The 21,484-nt window shown below is 54.2% G+C and overlaps 1 protein-coding gene and 1 long non-coding RNA gene across 2 annotated transcripts in view; one reads left to right on the top strand and one right to left on the bottom strand.

The window, feature by feature from the left end:
• Positions 1-21,484, bottom strand: part of RPTOR (regulatory associated protein of MTOR complex 1) — a 332,995-nt gene that overhangs the window by 62,918 nt on the left and 248,593 nt on the right. The window contains exon 14 of the mRNA XM_047093910.1: positions 680-754. Within this exon, the coding sequence (XP_046949866.1) occupies positions 680-754 (75 nt within the window). The remainder of the gene's footprint in view (positions 1-679; positions 755-21,484) is intronic.
• LOC124522468 (uncharacterized) lies at positions 20,501-21,478 on the top strand. Its single transcript, XR_006964783.1, has 3 exons — positions 20,501-20,681; positions 20,856-20,968; positions 21,397-21,478. It is a non-coding gene; the product is annotated as an uncharacterized LOC124522468 (long non-coding RNA).

The raw sequence follows: 21,484 nt of genomic DNA, 5'->3' as shown, positions 1-21,484 counted from the left end.
TCTCTCTCTGTCTCAAAAATAAATAAACGTTAAAAAAAAAATTAAAAAAAAAAAAAAAGAAAAGCTGTGGGGATGAGCGCTGACACTCGGAACATGCCCGTGAGACGAAGCGACATCGAGGAGGGGACTCGGGACGTCTCTGGTTCTCTCCGCCGTGCTGGGGACTACAGGGACGGAGCCCAGAAGTCGGGGACGGTGCAGCCGTGGGGGTGCCGTGTACGCACGTCCCTACCGTTAAGCGTCTCACAGAATAAGCTAACTTGGAACGTCAACGTTCACACTCTTCTTTCCTCCCCTGCCTTCCTTCCTGATTCATAAGGCACATCTGCCTCTCGTCATGTTCCAGAACCTTCACGAGGCACACGAGCTGTCACATCTACTCATTAATCTAACGCGGCTGACAGGGTGCGAGGGAGAGCGGCTCCTGCTGCGCTGAGAAGACGCGCCAGGGGGGCAGAGGAGCGGAAACAACCAGGCCAGGCCGCGCGTCTCTCCTACGCGGACGCACCGAGGGAGCAGCTCTGACATCAGGTGCACGCCGCCTGCTCCCGCCCCGACATGCCCCCCCCACCCCCGCACGCAGGGAGCAGCCCCGGCCACGGCCACCCCAGAGCATGACCCGCCGGCGAGACAGACGACACGGACCCCGAGGATGTCCCGGGAGGGGACGAAGCCTTACTGGCATGTACGGGTCTGCCAGGACCGACAGGAAGTATTTGTGACCGTTGTCCTTCACCAGGTCAGCTTGGCACGACTGGGGAGAGAAAGAAACAGGGAGAGACCGTGAGTGCGCGTGCCAGCAAGGCCCCTCTCGCTCCCTGTCACGGGCGAATGACGGACGTGCGGTCAGGGTCGGCTGCCTTAGGAGTTTTCTCCTCCCGCGTCCAATGTCCGCTCGGCAAAGGAGCCGGAATGGTGCCCGCAGACGCACCTCACGCTCCCTCGCACCCGCGGCCGCTCCAACAGGAGGGGGCCCTGGAGGCCGCCCTCGCCTCTGCGCCCCTGCCCACCCCCTCCCTTCCCGCGTTCCCCTCCTCCCGCCTTCCGAGAGGGGGGCGCCCGGCGCTCGAAACCCTCCGGTGTCGCCGCAGACCCCAGCCCCTGCTGAAGCTTCCCTGGGGATTTTGGGAAAATGATCCCTGGGAGTCACTCGTGTCACATGTTCCTACTTCAGCCCGCGCTTCCCAGAGCAGAGGCCCAGTCCTCATGCCACAGGAAGAGCGCTGAGGCGGTGCCGTGGAGTCAGGGGTAAGCGCACGGTCAGGGGCGCGGCTCCCCCGGCTCTTTGGGCCACGCTGCACCCACAAGCACCTGCACGGCTGCGGGTTCACGTGCTCAGCACACGTCCGAGGACCCGCTGGTGCCGGGCGCTGCTTTGGTCCTGGACGCAGAGACGTGACGCGCACCCTGCTCCTGGTTTCAGGAGGAGACCACCGTGTGCGTGTGACGGCCAGGAGACACTGGGGACTTGGGGGCTCAGGGGAAGGAGGGGCACCTAAGCCGAGGGGCAGCTGGGATCTTCTGCAGAGTCGTTACGGAGGCGAAGGCGAGCCTATCCCTCGGGACGCGGGACGCAGACGGCACGGGGCTTCAGAGGCCGCGCGGGGACCCCGAGGAGGCCTGAGGGGCCTGGGAGGGTCAAGGTGGCGGGTCTGCAGGTTGGCGTCTTGAGGGAACCACAATGGAAAGTGAGCGGGACCCGAAGGAGAGGCGTGCGCAGCAAGGGCAGAGGGGGTGGAGATGGGGGCGACCCCGGACACGGGAGGAGGCTGTTCCCCCGGGATCTGGGCAGGAGGGGCCAGGGGGCCCACCCGCCCGGCAAGATCGAAGAGGCGGGTGCCGGTGGACAGGTCCGCTAGGAGGAGGAGCTCAGTCTGGGGGCCACTGCATTTGAGGCGCCTCTGAGACCAGCAGAGCCGTCGAGAGGCAGGAGCACGTGGCCAACGGGCAGGGCGCGGGGTCCAAGCTGACCTTCTAGGTCGGAAGTCACACCCGTGTTGGGTAGGAAGACCACAGAAGTGGAGGGTGCTTGGGCCCCGGAGGACACGGAAGACGGGTGCCCGGGAGCAAGGGGCTTGTAAGTGACGCCCGGGGCTGAGGACTTGGAATCCTGGAGGAGGGAGCCTGGCTCAGAGGCGGCATCAGTGTTCCCACGAGCACGGATTTCACACCAGGCTGGCGGGCTTGGGGGCGTTTTGTACGTGCTGGCTGGTCAAGGGGCTCAGATGATCGAGCCCCAGACACTCGGGTAGAGGATAACATCTGCACGGCTTCGGGTGAAAGCCTGAAGGTGGGACAAAGTTCCTGTTTGCACGTAGGAGAGGAAAGGGCGGAACGGGAGGCAAGGAGCTAGGTCTCATGCCAGGATGCCCTCTCGCCAGCTGGGGGACCCCACTTTAGAAACCCGCACTCGACTACTGGAGTGGCCAAGGAAACACACAACACATCCAGCGGCATCCGCGAGCGGCAGAGACACACAGATCACGGACGCCCCCATCCTTGGAGACGGTGACCCTCGGAACGTGGCCGCGAACCCGACAGGCTCCTGGATCCGTTCCAGGAAAACTGATCTGGGGTACCACGTGCACAGAGACATGGCACGCTCCACCCGGAGGTCAAAGGCCATCACAGGAGAGTGAGGACAGAATTTCTGACGTGTGCTCCCCCCAGCTGTGTGCCCCTCACCCCCGGCCGTGTGCGGCCCCCTCCCAGCTCTGTAGACGTCACGCCCGGCCCTGCGTCCCCTCCACACCGCCCGCTTCCGGGGGCTCTGATGGTCAGGTGTTTCTGCCTCTCTTACTACACCCATCAGGCGGCCGCGGGACTCCCGTTACGTGGGAGCTGAGCAGGTAGGCGTCGGCGGTCAGGAGGCGGGGCACCCCGGACTCAGGTCAGCAGGCTAACTCCCGAAGAGCCAGGGAAGCTGAGGGGCCCGCCGCTCTGAATGAGGTTTGTGGCGGAAGAAGGAGAAAGGCATCAACACCCTGTCCTCTCTGCAGACACTCAGTGCAGAGGGCCTGGGGGAGGGCAGCTCTCTCACAGCCGCCCAGCGGCACCGGCGTCCCTGGGGGCAGCGGTCGGGTGCCCGGGTCTGAGAACAAAGGCCCCTTCTTCTGTTTCTAAACCAGGCGCTCGACAAGTCAGATCAAGGCCTACGCGTCTGCAGGGGACGCTCCCTCAAGCGGAGCCTGCTTGAGATTCTCTCTCTCCCTCTTTCTCTGCCCCTCCCCTTCTCACACTGCCTCTGTGTCTCTCAAAATAAATAAAACTTAAAAAATATAATATAATATAATATATATAATATATATAATAATATATATAATGGTTCACATCCCACTCATTCGGGAGGGAGGCCCGCGTCGCAGCGCCACACTTCCGTGCACCTGCTCTGATGGGGCGGGTCTCCCAGGGGGAACCGCCAACAAGGCCGCCTGCCTGTTCGGTCCTTGGCAGGAGACGCCTACCGACCGGCTCTGAGCTCGCTCGGACTTTCACCGGCTTCGCTGTCCCAGTCCCGCCCTCCGTCCACACGGCAGGCAGGGAGCCAGGACACCCGTTCCCCGGCCAAGCGCCTCGCTAGAGCGAACGCAGGCCTCTCAAATGCAACGGACGGCCCCGCAGCAGCTGCCTCCCTAACCCTGTATCGTCGGACTCCCCCCCACCCCCCCGCCATCAAGCCGCAAGTGTGACATATGAAGGCGGGAGAGCAAAGGGCACGAATACGAAATGGTTTTTCCTAAGCGAGCCCCTGCCCACCACACGCAAAACCCACCCTGATGTGCTTTTAACTCTTGTCGCAGTTCTGCTCCTTCCCTCTCGGCACTTCAGGGAAACGTATGTTACACACACACTTTTTGAGAGAGCGAGCGAGCGCGGGAGCACAGCAGGGGAGGGGCAGACAGAGGGAGAGGGAGAATCCCAAGCAGGCTCCGCACTGTCAGTGCAGAGCCCGATGCGGGGCTCGATACCACGGCCCTGGGATCCAGACCGGAGCCGAAATCCAGTCGGATGCTCAACCCACCGAGCCACCCAGTGCCCCCAGGGAGTTACACTTTTGAAACGAGGGCCAGGGAGGGGAGGAAGAGCAGCAGAGAAGGACGTGAGCACGCACCTCACGTGAGACGCGGAGACGCGGTCTGCGGACAGGGACAGGACAGAGCAGAGAGCGGGAAGGCTGGGGTCTGCGAGGGTGAGGGGAAGAGGCGAGGCAGCTGTTCCTTGTGGGCACCCTCTGGCACAGCCGGCCTCCTCCTCCTCTACGAAGACTACAGTCTGTCCTGGGGGGGGCGGGGGGCAGAGGCACAACCGAACACAGATGGACAGACTACCGTCGGCAGGACAGTCCTGAGCACCGGTGGGCGCGGCGACTCATGACCCGCCGTGCCCTTGGAGAAACTCACACGTTTTGTAAACGTACTTTAAGAGTTCAAAACTCGGGGCGCCTGGGTGGCTCGGTCTGTTAAGTGTCCGACTTCAGTTCAGGTCATGATCTCCCGGTTCGTGGGTTCAAGCCCCGCGTCGGGCTCTGTGCTGACAGCTCAGAACCTGGAGTTGCTTCCGATTCTGTGTCTCCCTCTCTCTCTGCCCCTCCCCTGTTCATCCTCTGTCTCTGTCTCAAGAATAAATAAACATTAAAAAAATAATAAAAACTAAATAAAAGTTCAAAACTCAAAATGCTGCAGAAAGGCATACATGGGGAAGTCCGCTTCCGTGCTGGGTCCCTGCAGGGACTGGCATGACGTTTGGACGTAACACGAAAATAAACGTTAAACACGATGCGAGTTGAAGCCTCCCCTCAGCGCTGCGGTAACTGCCGCGTTGGCTTATTTCTTCTTCCGGTGCTTCTCTGTGTAAGCGCAAGAAATCCGAGGACCGTGGAGACGGAGCTAGCCCTTCCTTCGACACGGGGACCACCGTCTGTGCCCTGCACCTTGCGCTTCTTCACGTGCCGCAGCCCTGCCACACGGAGAGTTCTGTCTTCACGGCGAATGCGGAACAGCCCTTCGGAGAGCGTGGCTCATTCATGCACGCACAGGCCAGGCTGTGGGTTCCCAGAAGCAACACGGCCCATCACAGGGTAGGTGTGTGTGCAGTTTCGGCACTCTGTCCTCGCAGCTCAGCCATAAAGCACCTGAGTGCTTGCCCATCTGAGATGTGAAAAAACCCATATTCGGTGCAGCCCTACTGTGCACTTTCCTCATCGTGGAGAAGCCTGAGCCTGTCCCGTGTGTGTAAGTAAGGGCCATTTGTATGGGAACTGTGGGTTCACGTTCATTCTTTGTTTCTCTACTGGACTGTTAAGAGTTTTTCTTGATTTCTAGGAGCTCTTTATATATTATGAAGGCTAGCCTTTCACCTGGAAGAGGAGTTTTAAGTATCTGCGACCCACCAATGCTTGCCTGTTTGAAAATTTGCTCGTGTTTTTTTCTCCCCCCATGCAAATATTTTATTTTCATGCAACCAAATCTATTAATTTTCAGAGATAGCTACATTTTAAGTTATAGCTGGACAGGCTTTCATCACTCCAAGGTTAAGCTAGAATTTGCCTGGGTTTTCTTCTAGTGCTCTTGTGGTGTCATTCTTTATATTTAAATAATTTACCTCTTTGAAGTCAATTCTGGTGTTCAGGATGTGCAGACAGCGAGCTCCCCTAGTGCCAAAAATTCGGGAATGCATCATCTTTTTTTTTATTATTATATTTTTTAAGTTTTATTTATTTTGAGAGACACAGAGGCAGTGTGAGAAGGGGAGGGGCAGAGAAAGAGGGAGAGAGAGAATCTCAAGCAGGCTCCGCACTGTCAGTGCAGAGCCCGATGCGGGGCTTGAACTCATGAAACCATGAGATCATGACCTGAGCTGAAACTGAGAGTCGGACGCTTAACCGACTGAGCCACCCAGGAGCCCCCGGGAACACATCATCTTTACCGCTGAGCTGAGAACGCTGACTTGACCATACACTATGCCTTGTGTGCGCTGAGGTCCATTTCTGCTGTGCCCATTTGTCAGCCTGTCTGTCCATAATCCAGCCCCACAACGCTCTTTATTACTGGGGCTTCATCGTTAGTTTTGGCATCTGGGACGATTAGATCCTTGCCGTTTTTCTTCCTAGTCAAAGTTTCCCTGGCGGGTGCTATTTATTTCTCTGTAGGAAGTATGTCTGTCTAGTTCCAGAAAAGAGAGAGGGGGAAAAAAAGCTTGCTGGTAGTTTTATTGGGATCGTCTTACAGTTTAAATCAACTCAGGGAACCCTAACATACTGATGATAACAACCCTTCTGTAATTAAACTGCCTATGTCTTCATTTGTGTGCGTTGAATTCTCTGCTCTTCAGGAATGTTTTCCAGTTTCCTTCATGGGGGTTTCTCATGCTTCGGGTCGGGCTTATTCCCAGATTTAGGGCTCTCTTGTAAACAGGGCGCACGTATCTTCTGCTGGTTGTAACCCGTGGTTTCTGCGTATTAATCCGAAGTCTCCTGTCTCACAAATTCTCTCATTAGCGGGATCTCACGGACGCCTCTGGGTTTTCCAGGCATACGGTCCTAGCTGTGTGCGGACCGTGGTGGTTTGCCTCTACTTTTCTAATTTTTGTGCCTTTAACTCCAGCCTCTGACTGTGTTAGCTGACAGTGACAGTGACATCTTCCTCTGCTCACTTTTGCTTTTGCGTTTCCCCATTAGTATGCTGCTGGCTTCTGGGCTGACAGGAAACCAGTCTGAATGTTAGAGAAGCAGCCACTGGTGCCGTTACTGAGCGGTTTTCTTCCTTCGTGAGATCGGCCCCCGCCTTCTTGTACTTGTTAGCGTTATTACTGTAACAGCTCAGCTTTTTAAAGGTGGACGCTGAGCCAAGCCTTCACCCGGGGAAGGACCCACTGGGCAGCGCTGTGCAGCCTTTCCGTGCTCTCCCGACTTATTTCCAAACGCTCACAAGTATGGATGTAATGTGCTTTGCTTGCTTTGTGTGAGCCTTTTAGTGTTCTTTGTGTGTGCTGACACGTGTAAAACATAAAATTTACCATTTTACCCACATTTATTATTATTATTATTTTAATGTTTACTTATTTTTGAGAAAGACAGAGAGGCAGAGTGTGAGCAGGGGAGGGGCAGAGAGAGAGGGAGGCACAGAATCCGAAGCAGGCTCCAGGCTCCGAGCTGTCGGCACAGAGCCCGACGTGGGGCTCAAACTCGCGAACCACGAGATCATGACCTGAGCCAAAGTTGGATGCTTAACCGACTGAGCCGCCCAGGTGCCCCCATTTTACCCACATTTAAAGTATGCGCTTTGCTTGGGGCGCCTGGGTGGCTCAGTCGGTTGAACGTCCGACTTCAGCTCAGGTCACGATCTCACAGTCTGTGAGTTCGAGCCCCGCGTCGGGCTCTGGGCTGACGGCTCAGAGCCTGGAGCCTGCTTCCGATTCTGTGTCTCCCTCTGTCTCTGCCCCTCCCCCATTCATGCTCTGTCTCTCTCTGTCTCAAAAATAAATAAACATTAAAAAAAAATTAAAAAAAAATAAAGTATGCGCTTTGGTGGCCCTGAGCACAGTCACAATGCTGTGCCCCGTAGGTGCCAACGTCAATGTCACGCTGGCTCCATAAACAGCTGCAAGGTGTCCCTTCACCTCCACTCGGGAGAGATTCTCTGCCCGGAACGACGGGGCGTGGCAGGACCTTCCTAGCACCCTCTCGCTACTCCTTCTGCGGAGACAGTCTGCTCGAGCTTTTTACTCCTCAAATCAGTTTGAGAAGTTCTATCTTCCTAGAAATAGAAGCCTGCTGTATTCAAGTGTTACTGCACTTGCAGAGATGCGCACAGTCTCAGGACCACACCTGTCCTCCCTCCCATAGTGTTTCCTGCCTGGTCACTTCTAGACTAGATTGTACTTGGCCCCCTTAATTAGGTGAGCAGATCCTTCCCCCCACAAAGAAGCCACTTCTTATCTATGGTTTCATTTTCATATTTTTGTTTGCAAACTCAGAGAAAGCCCTCTCTTTTATCTTTGTCAAACTGCTTTTTTCTGCTCGTCTGTAGTCCCTTTCGTGTCACCGTGTCGTGCATCTAGCTGGCCACTTGCTCTGCTGTGACTCTGTTAGGACAGTGCAGGGACTTACGACTGTGAAGTCTTCTCTGAACGTGGCTTTAGCTGTGTCCTGGGGGTCCGATGCCCGTTATTTTCATCTTCTGTGCTTTTGGAAACTATAATTTTGTTTTGTATTTTTCCTTTGACCCGAGATCGAAGATAATTGCTTTTAAAAAAAGTAAATTCCTAGTTGTACGGCCTGTTCTGTTTTCTGACACCGTTATTCATTTCTTTTTTTTTTTTTTAATTTTTTTTTTTTCCAACGTTTTTATTTATTTTTGGGACAGAGAGAGACAGAGCATGAACGGGGGAGGGGCAGAGAGAGAGGGAGACACAGAATCGGAAACAGGCTCCAGGCTCTGAGCCATCAGCCCAGAGCCTGACGCGGGGCTCGAACTCACGGACCGCGAGATCGTGACCTGGCTGAAGTCGGACGCTTAACCGACTGCGCCACCCAGGCGCCCCGCCGTTATTCATTTCTGGTCCTGCCATGCACATTGTCTGCACTATTCCTGCTTTTTGGAAATTCTTAAGGTTTCTTTTGTGGCCTAATACACGTGGTCAGATCTCACGAACAGATATTTAACAGAAGAAATAGTCTTTATAATCAGGACACAGGTTCGATATGTGTTCTCCAGGCTGCAATTGTGAGTCTACATCACTCTTCACGAAAGCAGCAACGACGGTCATGCCTGACTGTGCCTGGGCTGTTACGAGCTCTGTGGCCACGGACACGGATTCCATCACCGCCTCGACAGGAAGTTAAGTCCCGTTTATAGGCAGTGAGCTGCCCGAGGGCCGTCCGCAGAGCCGGAACCAAAACCGAGGCCGGTCCAAATCACAGTACCTTCTTCACTCAGCACCAAGGCGTTTACCTCCACCTTCTCCATTCTGTGGGGGGACAGGGGACACGCGGGTCCCAGCGTGTTACTCAGCTCTCTCCTCGACGGGAGACGCCTGCCCTGGCACAGCTCCGCGGCTCAGGTGCACGCGCCAGGAGGCAGTGGTTCCACTCGTTCCGCTCTGGGTGCGGAAAGCCGGGACCCTTCTCCCCGCTGTGCTCCTTGGGGTTTCTCTACGTGCAAATCAGATCAACACACAGAGTGAGAAAGGGCAACACGGCAGCACCGGCTGGTCCGTTCCTCCCACCCGCGTCCAGCTCCCCAAGGGTGGCCAATCGCCATTCTTTTGGACGGGTTTTCAAGAATTTACCTCCAGATTTCGAAACAATGGCTATGTCTTTATTTAGCCACTTCCACTATAGGATACGAGGATTTCGTTCTTTTGTGCTTCCGACTTTTGTTTTCCACCTACTTTCCCAGATGATTTCACCGAAGCTTTTGGTCAATTCGACACTCGGCGTTTACGTTACATTCAGGCAAAAATCTTCGCTGAGGAGGTGAGCTGGGTACTCTGATGGCATTTCCTCACTATAACCCTTTTGTTTCACTCGCTTCTCCGGCTGACAGACAACCCCTCACTCGTTTCTGCACCTGCTCAGCCACCACAGAGCGGTCAGTTCCCGTGTCTCTGTCCGCCGGGCCCAGGGGACCTCTGCTCTGCCTGGGTGGATTCTGGCCTAGGCCGGAGAGCGGCCCTCACCCCGGTGCCGGTCCTTCTGCTGGACTGGGACCCGCGGTTCCTGGCGCTCATCTGAGATTCCTGGACTCGTTTGAACTGTTCATTTCTGTAGCGCAGCCCTACTTTCCCAGCCAGGCCCTGAAACTGTCCCTGAGGGTCACACTGAGCCATGCCGCATGGGGTTCTCCCCCACTTGGTGTCAATTACCCAGGGGCAGAACGGGCAGTGGTGACAGAGAAATGCTTCTGAACAAAGAGACCCCCCCCCCGCCCTTAGCCTCCTCCCCCTCCAATACCGGGTGCTCGCACTCACACCTTGTTTGACACGATGCATCTCCGTGCATCCGTGTCTTGTCTCCCGGCCTGTCGTCCCCACCGCGGGCATCCGAGCACCCTCTGGGCACAGCCTCTCAAGTCAGCCCAGCCACTCTCGAGACCTTCTTTTTGGTCTTACTGTGGCTGGACTCCCCGAGTGGCTGCCTTCAGGTGAGCTCGTTACTCTGGTCCCTGCTCTGCTACACTCTCAGCTCTTTGAGGACAAAACCCTGATTATTACTCTCCATGGTCCCGGAATGTCGCGCAGCCTGGTTCCCATCAGAGGGCCACTAAGCGTTTGCTGAGCAAATAAAAAAGCCGACGTGTACATGGAGAAGCATGATGCAATCCGGGATGTTAATCACACCCAGTAACCGCTTCCAGTGTGGACGAGTCAGTCCAGAGGCCCGTGGAAGCAGGAGGGATGGGCTTTCCTGGGTCCAGAGCTGCTGAGCCACAGGGCCAGGATGTCGAGGCCCGGCCTCTCCCTGCCGCGCACTGTGGGCTTCTACCCAGACCCTGCACGGTCCCGGGTGGGAAAGGTGACTCAGCTGGCGGCCCCGGACCATACCCCAACCCAGCCTCGACTTCAGGCTCCACACGCCAGAACTGTGGTCGCCCTTTTCATAAGACACGTAAGAGTCGGGTCCTGATGGGCTGCGCTCGCACGCTGACCCGCACCCCCGTCCTCGTCCTCGCTCTGATCAGTGCCACAGAGCCGGTGAGCGATTCAGCCCAGCCTGACGATGAATCACAGGGCCTGACTCATCACCCAAAAAGACGGCCTGTCTTGATTGCCCTCAGCAGCAGTCTGACGCTTCAGCTCCTCTCACCAGGAAGTCCCCTGCAGCCTGAGTCACTGCGCCCATTCATGCTACAATGAGCCCGACGACCTGACAGCGGTGGTGACAACCTCCTGCTTCCTCCCTTGGCTTCTCATTTCACTCCTGGAAATCCAGAGGCACCTGGAAACGACGGTCTCCCTTCTGCCAGGGACAGACACGCTCAGCAGCAACCTGGCCTTTTACCAAAGTGTGAGTCTGGCCGGGCCTGGCCTCTTCCCGGGCAGGTGTGGGAAGGGGCAGCCCCCGGCTCCTGCGACGTACTCTCCGGGTCCACAGTTCTCCAGGGGCCCCGCGGGGGTGGATCTGAATCTCCTCCGGGGCGAAACCCACTCCGGGGGCCTCTGAAACGCAGCCGCCTCACGTAACTGGGATGACGGCTACGAAGGGACGTGTGGCAGCTGTAGTTCACCAAACAATACAAACAGCACCTCACATCCACCGAAACGGCACATCCTTGCAGACGACAGCTTCGTGAGACATGCAGACTTGTGCTCCCCGATGCTAAGATTTAGTTTATTTTCTGCACTTTATAACCCATAGTTTGGAAATTAAATGGACCATCAAAGCAATTCAATTATTGATGTCAAAATGAGCAGGCGGGAAGGGTAACATTCATCAAGCGCCTACGGCAAGCCGGACACGTGGCCAGGGCTCTCCTGGGGACTCGGGCCTGGCTGTGGTCCCCCCAGCTCCTTCACTGCCCTCTGCCCGAGCACCTGCTGGAGCCGGGCGGTGGGGCAGGAAGGCTGGCCGGGAAGGGAACTGAGGGAATACACAAAACCCTGGGAATGCAAACACGAAAGAAAACAGCTCCGACACCAAACCTTATAAAATAAGGCTAACCTAGTGACAAGGGTGAGAGATGAAAAGAACAATATTCAGATTTAAAAAAAACAATGAAGGATAGTAAAGGAACCGTGTTCGATCTCAGACATAAAGCCGGCCACGTAACAAAAATCCCAGCGCACCACGGTGACCTCCTTGTAGAGAGAAAACGGCGGAAGCAGGGTTTGGGGCGGGGGGGGGGCACGTGGAGACACCCGGAAACACACCTCAGGTCAGGGTCCCGTCCGTGGTGACGCATCACGTTGACGGCACGGACCCCTGATGTGAGGTGATGAGAAGGGCCCTCTGCCTCTGCGGTCTTCCTCCCTGAGCCCATCACCCGACATCAGACACACCCCAACGGAGGGACGGCCCCAGCACCCCCAGAACCGCCAGGCCACCCGAAACCAGGGACGACGTGAGAGATGGCTCAGCCCGGAGACGCCTGGGGAGACGTGACGAACGGAGTGGAAAGGGGACGACAGGAAAACCAAGGACACTCGAACGGAGTGCGGACTTTGGTGAGTGGCAGTGTCATTCCTTAAGATGTTAACAATGGGGGAAAGTGGGTGTGGGGCACATGGGAACTTTATTTCCTGTTCTAGGTTTTCTGTAAATGTAACCTGTCCTAAAAAGTGGTTTATTAACATAAAACCTGTAGGAACAAGGCAGTCAGAGACAGAGAAATACACAAGCTGCCAGCACAGGAGTAATGTCTGCCCAGGGCCTGAGCGGGCCAGCCCCTCGCAGGGGCCAGGCCACTGGGACGGCAGGCTCCGGACTGAGAAGTCTCCGGCCCTCCTGGGCTCACTTGGGTCTGGGGGACCCGAGTCCTCACAGGATGGGAGAGGAGACTATACCCACTCATTTTCTCCACTGAGCTTTTCTGTGTGAGCCTGGAGGGGGCGGTGGGACGGGTGCAGGTGCAGGAAGAGAAGCTGGTGACATCAGAGCCAGTGTGGGGGGGGGGTGGTGATGGGATTATTCTGTAGGGAAATCAGCACATGTTCTGGGACCGGGGAGGGGAGCCAGCATAGGTGTGAGGGCACAGAAATAAAATTCATCCGCTTTTACTCACGAGTATGTTCTTTCTGGTCCCACAACTGCCTCACACATGGCGAAGCTCTGTGTATCCCCACATTTGGATTGACGTCATGAATGCGACGCAGAGCGTTTTTCCAAATTCGCAGACAGCGTGCCCTCGGTGCCCTGGTGGCACTCTGATAAACCTTTACTGAGTGGAACCTGGGAAAGTCTGCCTGAACTGCGTATTAACGGTGCCTACGGATAAGCCCCAGACAACCGCAGCCCAGCTTGCAGGGCTCTTTGCCCGACTCCCCTCCCTCAGTCTGGTTAATTAGCAGAAAGAAAAAGGATAATAAGGGGTCTGAGGGTCACCAGCCAGCACCACCCTCCCGGAGCACGGCCCTCGGAGACTGCAGGTTTGGCCACGTTTCGTACACTTTCTCATCCTCCTGTGACACTGCTCTTGACCTGTGACCCCATCACACGACCTCAAGGACAATTTAAATATTCTGCACCGTGTGCGCTCTCCCTCTCGCTTCCCCTGTGCTTGTCTGCACTTTTTCAAAGTTGCAGATGGCGTGAGGCTTTGCCTGGAAACTTTCCTGAGAAAAAGGATGACGTTCTCTTGCATAACCACAAACCCCTGTCACTCAAGACATTCAGCATCAATGCCACGCTATTAGCCAATATCTAGTCTCCATTCAAATTTCTCTTGATGGTCAAACAACGTCTCTTACAGCTTTTGGTTCTGGGTCCAGGATCTAGACCGACACTTACTGGTCACACATTACGAGTCTTTGTCTAGAACAACTGCCCCACGTTTTGTTGTCTTCGTCGAATTGAAAATCTAGAAGGGACCGTACCGTTGTACGTAGACTGTTCTGCAACTTGAAATTTAAAAAATAACTTTTTAAACATTTATTTATTTTTGAGAGACGGAGTGCAAGTGGGGGAGAGGCAGAGAGAGAGGGAGACACAGAATCCGAAGCAGGCTCCAGGCTCCAAGCTGTCAGCATAGAGCCTGACGTGGGGCTGGAACTCACAAACCGTGAGACCATGACCTGAGCTGAAGTCGGACGCTTAACGGACTGAGCCACCCAGACGCCCCTGTTTTATTTATTTTTGAGAGAGAAAGAGGGAGAGAGAGCAAGCAGGGGAGAGGCAGAGAGAGGGGAAGGGAGACACAGAATCCAAAGCAGGCTCCAGGTTCTGAGCTGTCAGCACAGAGCCCGACGCGGGGCTTGGACCCGTGAACCATGAGATCGTGACCTGAGCCAAAGTTGGACACTGAACCGACTGAGCCACCCAGGTGCCCCCACCATTTGAAATTCTTAACAGCTCTGAGGTTGAAGCAATATACAAAAAACCGCACATCTAAAAATACAGATTTCAGTAATTTTGGACATATGTACACACCCATGAAGCCATGCCCACAATCAAGGTAAGCAACCTCTGCCCTCAAAACTTTCTTTGTGCCCCTTCCGAACCGCCCCCCCCCCCCCGCCAACCGGCAGCCATCTGTTCTCTGTGAGTACGGTTTACATTTTCTAGAATTTTATATAAATGGAACTACATAGTGAATACCGTTCTTTTACTGGCTTCTTTCCCTCAGCTATTTTGGGGCCAGTATATCCTTTTTTATTGCCTAGCAGTACTGCCCCGTGTGGATAAATCACTGTTTGCTTATTCACGCCCGTTGATGGTCTTTTGGGCTACTTCTGTTGTTTGGCTATTACAAATAAAGCCACTATAAACATCGTGTATCACTTCTGAACAGACGTGTGCCTTCGGGTGGGTGTGCCACGTGCGTTTCTCCAAATCTGCGCCTGGGCCGGACAGTGTTTGGATTTTGGACAAGCTAGCAGCCGCGTGCCGGTATCGGACCGGTTTCATTTGTGTTCTCCAAGGACAAATGGCAAGCGGCAACTTTTCGGGTGCTCTCCTGTCAGCATACTACTTCCTCCGTGAAGTGACTATTCAAACCCTTTGCCCGTTTTTCGGTTTGTGTGTCAGTTTTCACGTTGAGCTTTGAGCGTTCCCTATGGGATCTAAGAGTTTGTATTAGGTGAATGATGTGCAAGTATGTCCCCATTTTGAGTGAACTTTTTCATGCGGTATGAGGTGTAGACTCATTTGTTTGCATCTGGATGTCCAATTGTCCCAATGCCACGTGGCGAAAAGACGCTCCTTTCTGTGGGGCTGAACTATTTGCATCTTTGTTGCAGATCAGTTGACCACACACATGTGGGTGCAGCTCCTGACTTCTCATTTGGTTCCACTACCCGTTTTCATGCCACTTTCAGTGCTGACTGTTAACAGATACGGGTAAGTCTTGACACTAGGTAGTATTAATCTCTTAACGTTGTTCTTTTTTTAAAAAAGAAAGTTGTTTTGTTTATTCTTAGGTCCTTTGCATTTTCATATATGGATTTGTAGTCAGGGCCCATGTTGATGGGATCTCTCCATTTATCTAGATTTTCTGTAATTTCTCTTGCCAATGGATTGTAGTTTCAAGTACAGAAGTCTTGCACATGTGTTGCTGAATTCGTCCCCAAGTATTTTATATTTTTGATACTGTTGTAAATGTTTTTTACTTTGATTTCAACTTCCCATGGTTGATCAACAGTATATACAAACAAAATAGATTGTTGTGTGTTGACCTTATAACCTACAACCTTACTAAGTTCACTCAGTGGTAGTAGTTGTGGGTTTGTTTGTTTTTTTTAATAGGTTCAATTAGCTTTTCTACAAAGAGAATCATGTTGATTGAAAATAGAGACAGTTAAACGTTTTCCTTTCCAACCTGGATGCCTTTATTTTTCTTGTACTCCCCAGGGCTTCGAGTACAGAACTGGAGAGAAATGATGAGGGCAGACACCCCAGTCTTGTTTCTCATCCTAGTGTTGAGACTTTTCACCATTAAGTGTGATGTTGGCTGTAACGGTTTTTGTAGATGCTGTTCGTCATGCAGAGGAAGTTCCCTTCTGTGACTGGTTTGCCAAGAGCTTTTTGTTTTGTTTTGTTTTTTTTAAAGTCTGAAATAGATTTTAGATTTGGTCAAATGCTTTCTTTGTGTCTACTGAGAATGATAATACGTTTTTTGTGACTGTTAATATGGTAAACTACATGATTTTTTTTTTAATCATTAAACAATCTCGCATTCCTGAAATAAATTCCACTACGTCACGAGTTTTTAGCCTTTTTATGTGCCTCTGAATTTGATTTACTGAAGCTTTTTAAATTTAAATTTTAATATTTTAAGTTTATTCAGTTTGAGAGAAAGTGAGTGAGGATGCATGCAAGTGGGGAAGGGGGGAGGGGCAGAGACAGAAAGAGAGGGAGAGAGAGGGAGAGAGAGGGAGAGAGAAAGAGAAAGATAGAGAGTCCCAAGAGCGGTCCCAAGACCGACGTGGGCTCGGTCTCACAAACCGTGGGATCATGACCTGAGTCGATACCAAGAGTCGGACGCTCAGCTGCCTGAGCCCCTCAGGTGCCCCTGATTTACTAAAGTCTTATTTGGAGCGTTTGATCTTCACAAAGGACGCCGGTCTGTGATGTGTCGTCTGGATCTGGCACCGGGCACTTCCTGCCGGCAGTAGAATGACACGGCCGAGTCCTTGTTTGTACCCATTCCCTCAGTGACGCTTGCTAGAACTCGCCAGTGAAGCCGCTGGACCTGGAGTTTTCTTTGCAGGAACGTTTCAAAATACAAATCCAATGTCTTAACAGACACGGTACTATTCTGACTCACTTCTCAAGTGAGAAACTCGTGTCATTCCAGGAATGTGTCTTTTCCATCAAACTTACCGAGTGTTCTGGCATGGAGTTGTTCATACTATTCACGTATTATTCCCTTAATGTTTCTAGAACCTTCCGCGATGCCACCTCTCATTCCTGATTTGGGAATTGGCATCTGTTTTTCTTTCTGCCACGCTGGGAACAGTATAGAGGTTCCTCAAAAACCTAAAAATAGAACCGCCCTACGATGCAGCAGTAACACTAATGGGTGTCTAACCAGAGGAAATGAGATCAGTATCTGGGTAGCTGTTTACTCATTGATCTGCTCTAAGAACCAGCTTCTGCTTGAACAGATTTTCTTTATTGCTTTTCTGTTTTCTTTTGCGTTGATTTCCACTGTGATCTTTATTTCCTTTCTCCTACTTCCTTCGGGTTTAATCTGCTTTTCTTTCACTAGTATCTTAGGGCTGAAGCTGAGGTCAATGATTTAAAACCTCCCATTTCCCAACGGATGCCCTGTAGTGGTGCCAATTTCCCTCTCAGCGCTGCCGAGCTGTGCCCCCACTTGTCCTCATGTGCTGGGTTTTCGCTGGCATTCAGTTCAAGGTATTTTTTACTTCCCCTCAGACCTTTTTGAAAAATATCATTCAACAAGTTTTATTTCACTGACTTTATATTTTCATATAAATGATATAATTATAATAAACTTTATCAGTAAAAGTGGTATGTTGTGGTATAAATCATACATATTTTTTCTAGCTTTACTGAGGCATAGCTGACAAACGGAAATACATACAATTTTTGTATATTCAACGTAAGGGTTTGATACACGCATCCACCGTGAAATGATCACGCGATCAGGTTAATGAACGCATCCAGAAACTCACAGTTATTTTGTTTCGTGTGATGAGAACACTTAAGGTTTACCATCTTAGCGGCTTTTGAGTGCACATATGGAACTGTCACTGTGGTCATGGGGCCGCACGTCACAGCCCGGCTCCACATAGAACCGGAGGTGTGTGCTTTTCCACACGCACCTCGCCGTGTCCGCCACCGGCAGCCCCCCCTCAACCACCGTCTCTCTCTCTCTCTGGTTCTGGAAGTTTGACTTTTTTAGATTCCACAAGTGGATGGGATCAGGTGGTATCTGTCCTTCTCCGTGTGGCTTACCTCACTTCGCACAGTGGCCTCCAGGTTCAACCATCTCGTCACAGACAGCAGGATTTTCTTCTTTTCTCCAGTGTGCGTATGTGTGTGCGTGTGTGTGCGTGTGTGTGCGTGCGACCCTTCCGTTCATCTGCTCAGGGTCGTCTCCGTGCTTGCCTGTGAAGAAGGCTGCAGTGAACACGGGGCTGCGGGTGTCTCTGCAGGGCCGGGTTGCATTCCCTCTGGTGCCACACCCACTGGTGGGAACGGACAGAGGTTCCATCTTGAATTTCCTGAGGACCCTCCACGCTGCTCTCCCCAGTGGCCGCACCAGTTTACGCTCCCACCGACAGTGCCTGTTTTGTTCTGTTCTCTCCATGGCCTCGCCTACATGCGCCAACTCCGTGTTTTTGAGGACAGCCAACCTGACAGGCGTGAGGTGATGTCTCAGTGTGGTTTCTATCGCGTTTCCTCGTGATGAGTGATGTGGAGCGTCTTTCCGCGGACCTGCTGGTCCTCTGTGTGTCTTCTTTGGAAAAAGGTCTACTCAGGTCCTCTGTCCATTGTTTAACGGGATCGTTTGGGTCTTTGCTATGAAGTTATATGAGTCCTTGTATATTTTGGGTATTAACCCCTTGTTAGATAGATAGCTTGAAAATACCGTCTCCAGTTCCACAGGCTGCCTTTTCAGCTCTTTAGTCTGATGTACTCCCATCTGTGTATTTTACATATAAATATTTAAAACTACACATATCATCTTATATAAATATTTATGTCACGTATATAACATTTATACGTTTTAAATATTTCATGCATCTTATGCTTACATTACTCGTTAAAATTTCATCTTATAATTTAAACATCTGAACGCTTATTTAAAAGCGTGCTTCGTTTCCACGTGTTTGGAAGTCTTCCTATCGTCCGGGGCTGCGCTGCGGCCCGCGGTGCCGTGTGCTCCTGGCACGTGGACAGGAGGGGTGTTCCCCACGGGTTTCCCTTCTCCTCGCCGTGCCGTCTTCTCCAGGAGCCCCGGCTTCTCCGGGTACGGTGGTGGACCCTCCGCCTCTCCTGGCAACTCCAGAGGAGCTCCTGGGCTCCTCTCGCGCAAGTCCTTTGCCCCCAGAGACACCGGCTGCCCGGAAACACGGGTGTTTCCGCGTTGCTGTTAACACGGGCGTCGGCCTTCTTCGCTTGACGGTCGCTCCGAGTACCTCCCACCTCCAGGCTAGTCGTGTCCTTACACCGGAGGCGCATTTCCCACGAGCAGCACATGGTCTGCTCTCGCTTCCTAGATCCATCTGGCCACCTCTGCCTTCCAGCCGGGCCGCCGGACGGCTTACACGGTCACCACCGACACGGTTACGCCCAAATCCACGCGCCTGCGATCTTCTGTAGGTTCCATCTAGTCCTCGTCCCCCTCTCCTTACCTTCTTTTGTGTGTGACCCTTGTACACATTCACGGCCTCAGGGGACCTCTTCTGCTGGCGAGGGGGCTCTCCCTGTAAAAGGATGGTAGTGATGGCCTCGACGTGCGCGGGCTGCCTCTTCCTCGCGGTCCACCTCCAGGCGGTAGCACATCACACGAAGTGCGAGTAGCTGACCGGAGCCTTTCTTCAATTTCTGCCCCGCCCCCACGTCCCTGCTGTGACCGCACGCGTCGCTTGTGTGCACGCCACCAACCCCCAGCGCACGGCGATTACTGTCTGCTCCAGCAGATGATCTTTGACAGATTCAAGGCGCAGGAAGTCAGACTTATTCGTGGGGCTCCCGGGCCTGCGTGTGCACCGCGCGCCTTTCTGCCTGGGGACCCTCGCTAACGTTCCTCGTGGTGTGGGTCCGCCGGGCTGCCACCCTCCGGTGTCGAGTGTCTTACGAAGTCCTCACTCTGCCGCCACCTGTAGAGAGCCTCCCGCTGTGCACAGAAGGCCACGCCGGCGGCTTTTCTTCGGGGACGTTAGGGCGCCAGCCCGCCGTCCCCCTGCTGGTGCGGCCCCCGGCTGGCGGCCCGCCGTCTTCCTTCTCCTTGCCCCTCTGTTCTCTTTTATCGGCTGCTTCTGGTTCTTATATTGATCATGTTTTTAAGCAATTAGGTTAGGACTCGGGTGGTTTTCACGTTCCCTGCGCGTGGGGTTCCTGGAGCTTCCCGGGCCTGTGGGCTTATAGTTTTCGTCAAATTGGAAAATTTGGACATTCCTGAGCCCGTTTCTTGAGAGGTTTTTCCCGCCGGCCCGTCAGCGGCTCCGAGTACACACGTCAGGCCACCTGCAGGTGTCCCACGACTCAGAGATGCTCCTTCGGTTTCGTAAGAGCCTGGCTGTGCTCCCTGTGCCCGTGTGCACAGACTGCACTGCTGAAGCTCTTCTGCGGCGTGCAGCCGGCGGTCGGGCTGTCGATCCTGCCCGGCACGTTTCTCACGGCACGCTGCGGCTTCCCCCTGCGAGAGGCTCAGCCAGCCCTCTGAGGGCTTCGAGTTCCAGTGGAGCTTTTTCTGCGGAGCAGATTTCTAGCAATGGTTTCCACGTCCTTCTCGGCTAGTTCTCACACCTGCGAGGGGTCAGGTGGGTGTCGGCGGGTCTTTCTCCTCGTCGTGGATCACGGATCCCCGCTTCTTCACGCTCCTGGTCGTTTCGCTCAGTAGTAGAGGCGGGTGCAGACCCACAAGGTGCACGGGTGATCTGGGGAGAGACCCTCCTGGGACTGGTTCCGCGGGGACAACAGGAAAGGCTTTCCTGTGCCACCTGTCCCCACAGCGTGTGCCGCCCCTCGGTCAAATGGCACCGGACCGTCGGCCCTGCTCCTCCTCCCAGACGCGGCTGAAGTGCTTCTGGCCCCCCCCACCTGCCCCCCTCCCCCCCCCCATGATGGCCCATGGTGTGTGCTCAGCACACTCCTGTGACCCTAAGAAGAGGCCCTGAACTTGCCCCTCAGCTGGGGTCCGCCCTGCGTGGGCCACCCCACCCTCCGCCCTCAGGAAGTGCCCTGTGTTCCGCGCAGACGTTCATCCTAGCGTGGCCATCCCTGACCCTCCCAGTGGCCACTCAACAACCCGGTGAGCTCTGCCACAGCACGAGAGTCCGTGGAGGCCGGTGGGGACCCAGTGTGACTTCTGGCCAGATGCAAACGAGGGAAGGTAAGGGAACCACCAACCCCCCCTCCCCCCCCCCCCCCAAAGCACACGGAACTGTCATCTCTGGGAAGCCATCCAAGTGATCATGAAAAGGAAGGTGGAGGTGAACGGCACTCAGACTCAGCTGGAAATATTTCAAAAGGTCTCTCAGTAGGATGACGGCCTTTGAATAAACAGGTGCCACGGGCTGGTTAAGAACGAGTTCACGGAAAGGTCCCTGGCGCCCGCAGGCAGGTACAGCGACACTGAAGGCCCGGACACTTCCAGCTGGCTGCAGCGTCATTAAACGTGTAAGTCCTTCAGCGCGGGCCCTGAGACTCCCTCGAGCAGGGGGGCGGGGGAGCTGTAGCAGGTGCGCTCACGGGGGGCGCCCGCATCCAGCACATGCAGGAGACACGCAGGCCCCCCGAGACAGATGTGCCGGGAGGCGGTTTTTGGCGTGAAGTACGATGACCACCCAGATCTTGCGAGAACGCAGTGGCGAGGTGCAGGCACGAGGGCCGTCCTTTTCACACACACAGCAAAGACTGAAGCAGAAACAGACACTCCCAGGACTAAACGCACACACAGTCTGGTTCTAGGCACTGACAGGCAGCAGAGGTTCCGCGGGGACGAGAGCGCTGGTGGCCCACCGGCAGGGAGGTGGGCCTAGGGGCGCCCTCTTCTGTCCCTCTCCTCCCACGGGCTGCGGTCTGAGCTGGGCGCCCTACGCACCCAGGAACCTCGACACGTGCTCTGCTCGGCCCAGGACCGGGTAACGGGATCAGTACATTTTCAGATGTGCCGTTGAGAAAACAGAGACGTTG

Source organism: Lynx rufus, unplaced genomic scaffold, assembly GCF_022079265.1.
Source record: "Lynx rufus isolate CCGP_SWC_20201006 ecotype Redwood Valley unplaced genomic scaffold, mLynRuf1.p SCAF_37, whole genome shotgun sequence".
In the NCBI taxonomy this organism is placed as follows: domain Eukaryota; kingdom Metazoa; phylum Chordata; class Mammalia; order Carnivora; family Felidae; genus Lynx; species Lynx rufus.
The sequence above is the reverse complement of the archived record's forward strand: the minus strand, read 5'-3'. Positions and strand labels throughout refer to the sequence as shown.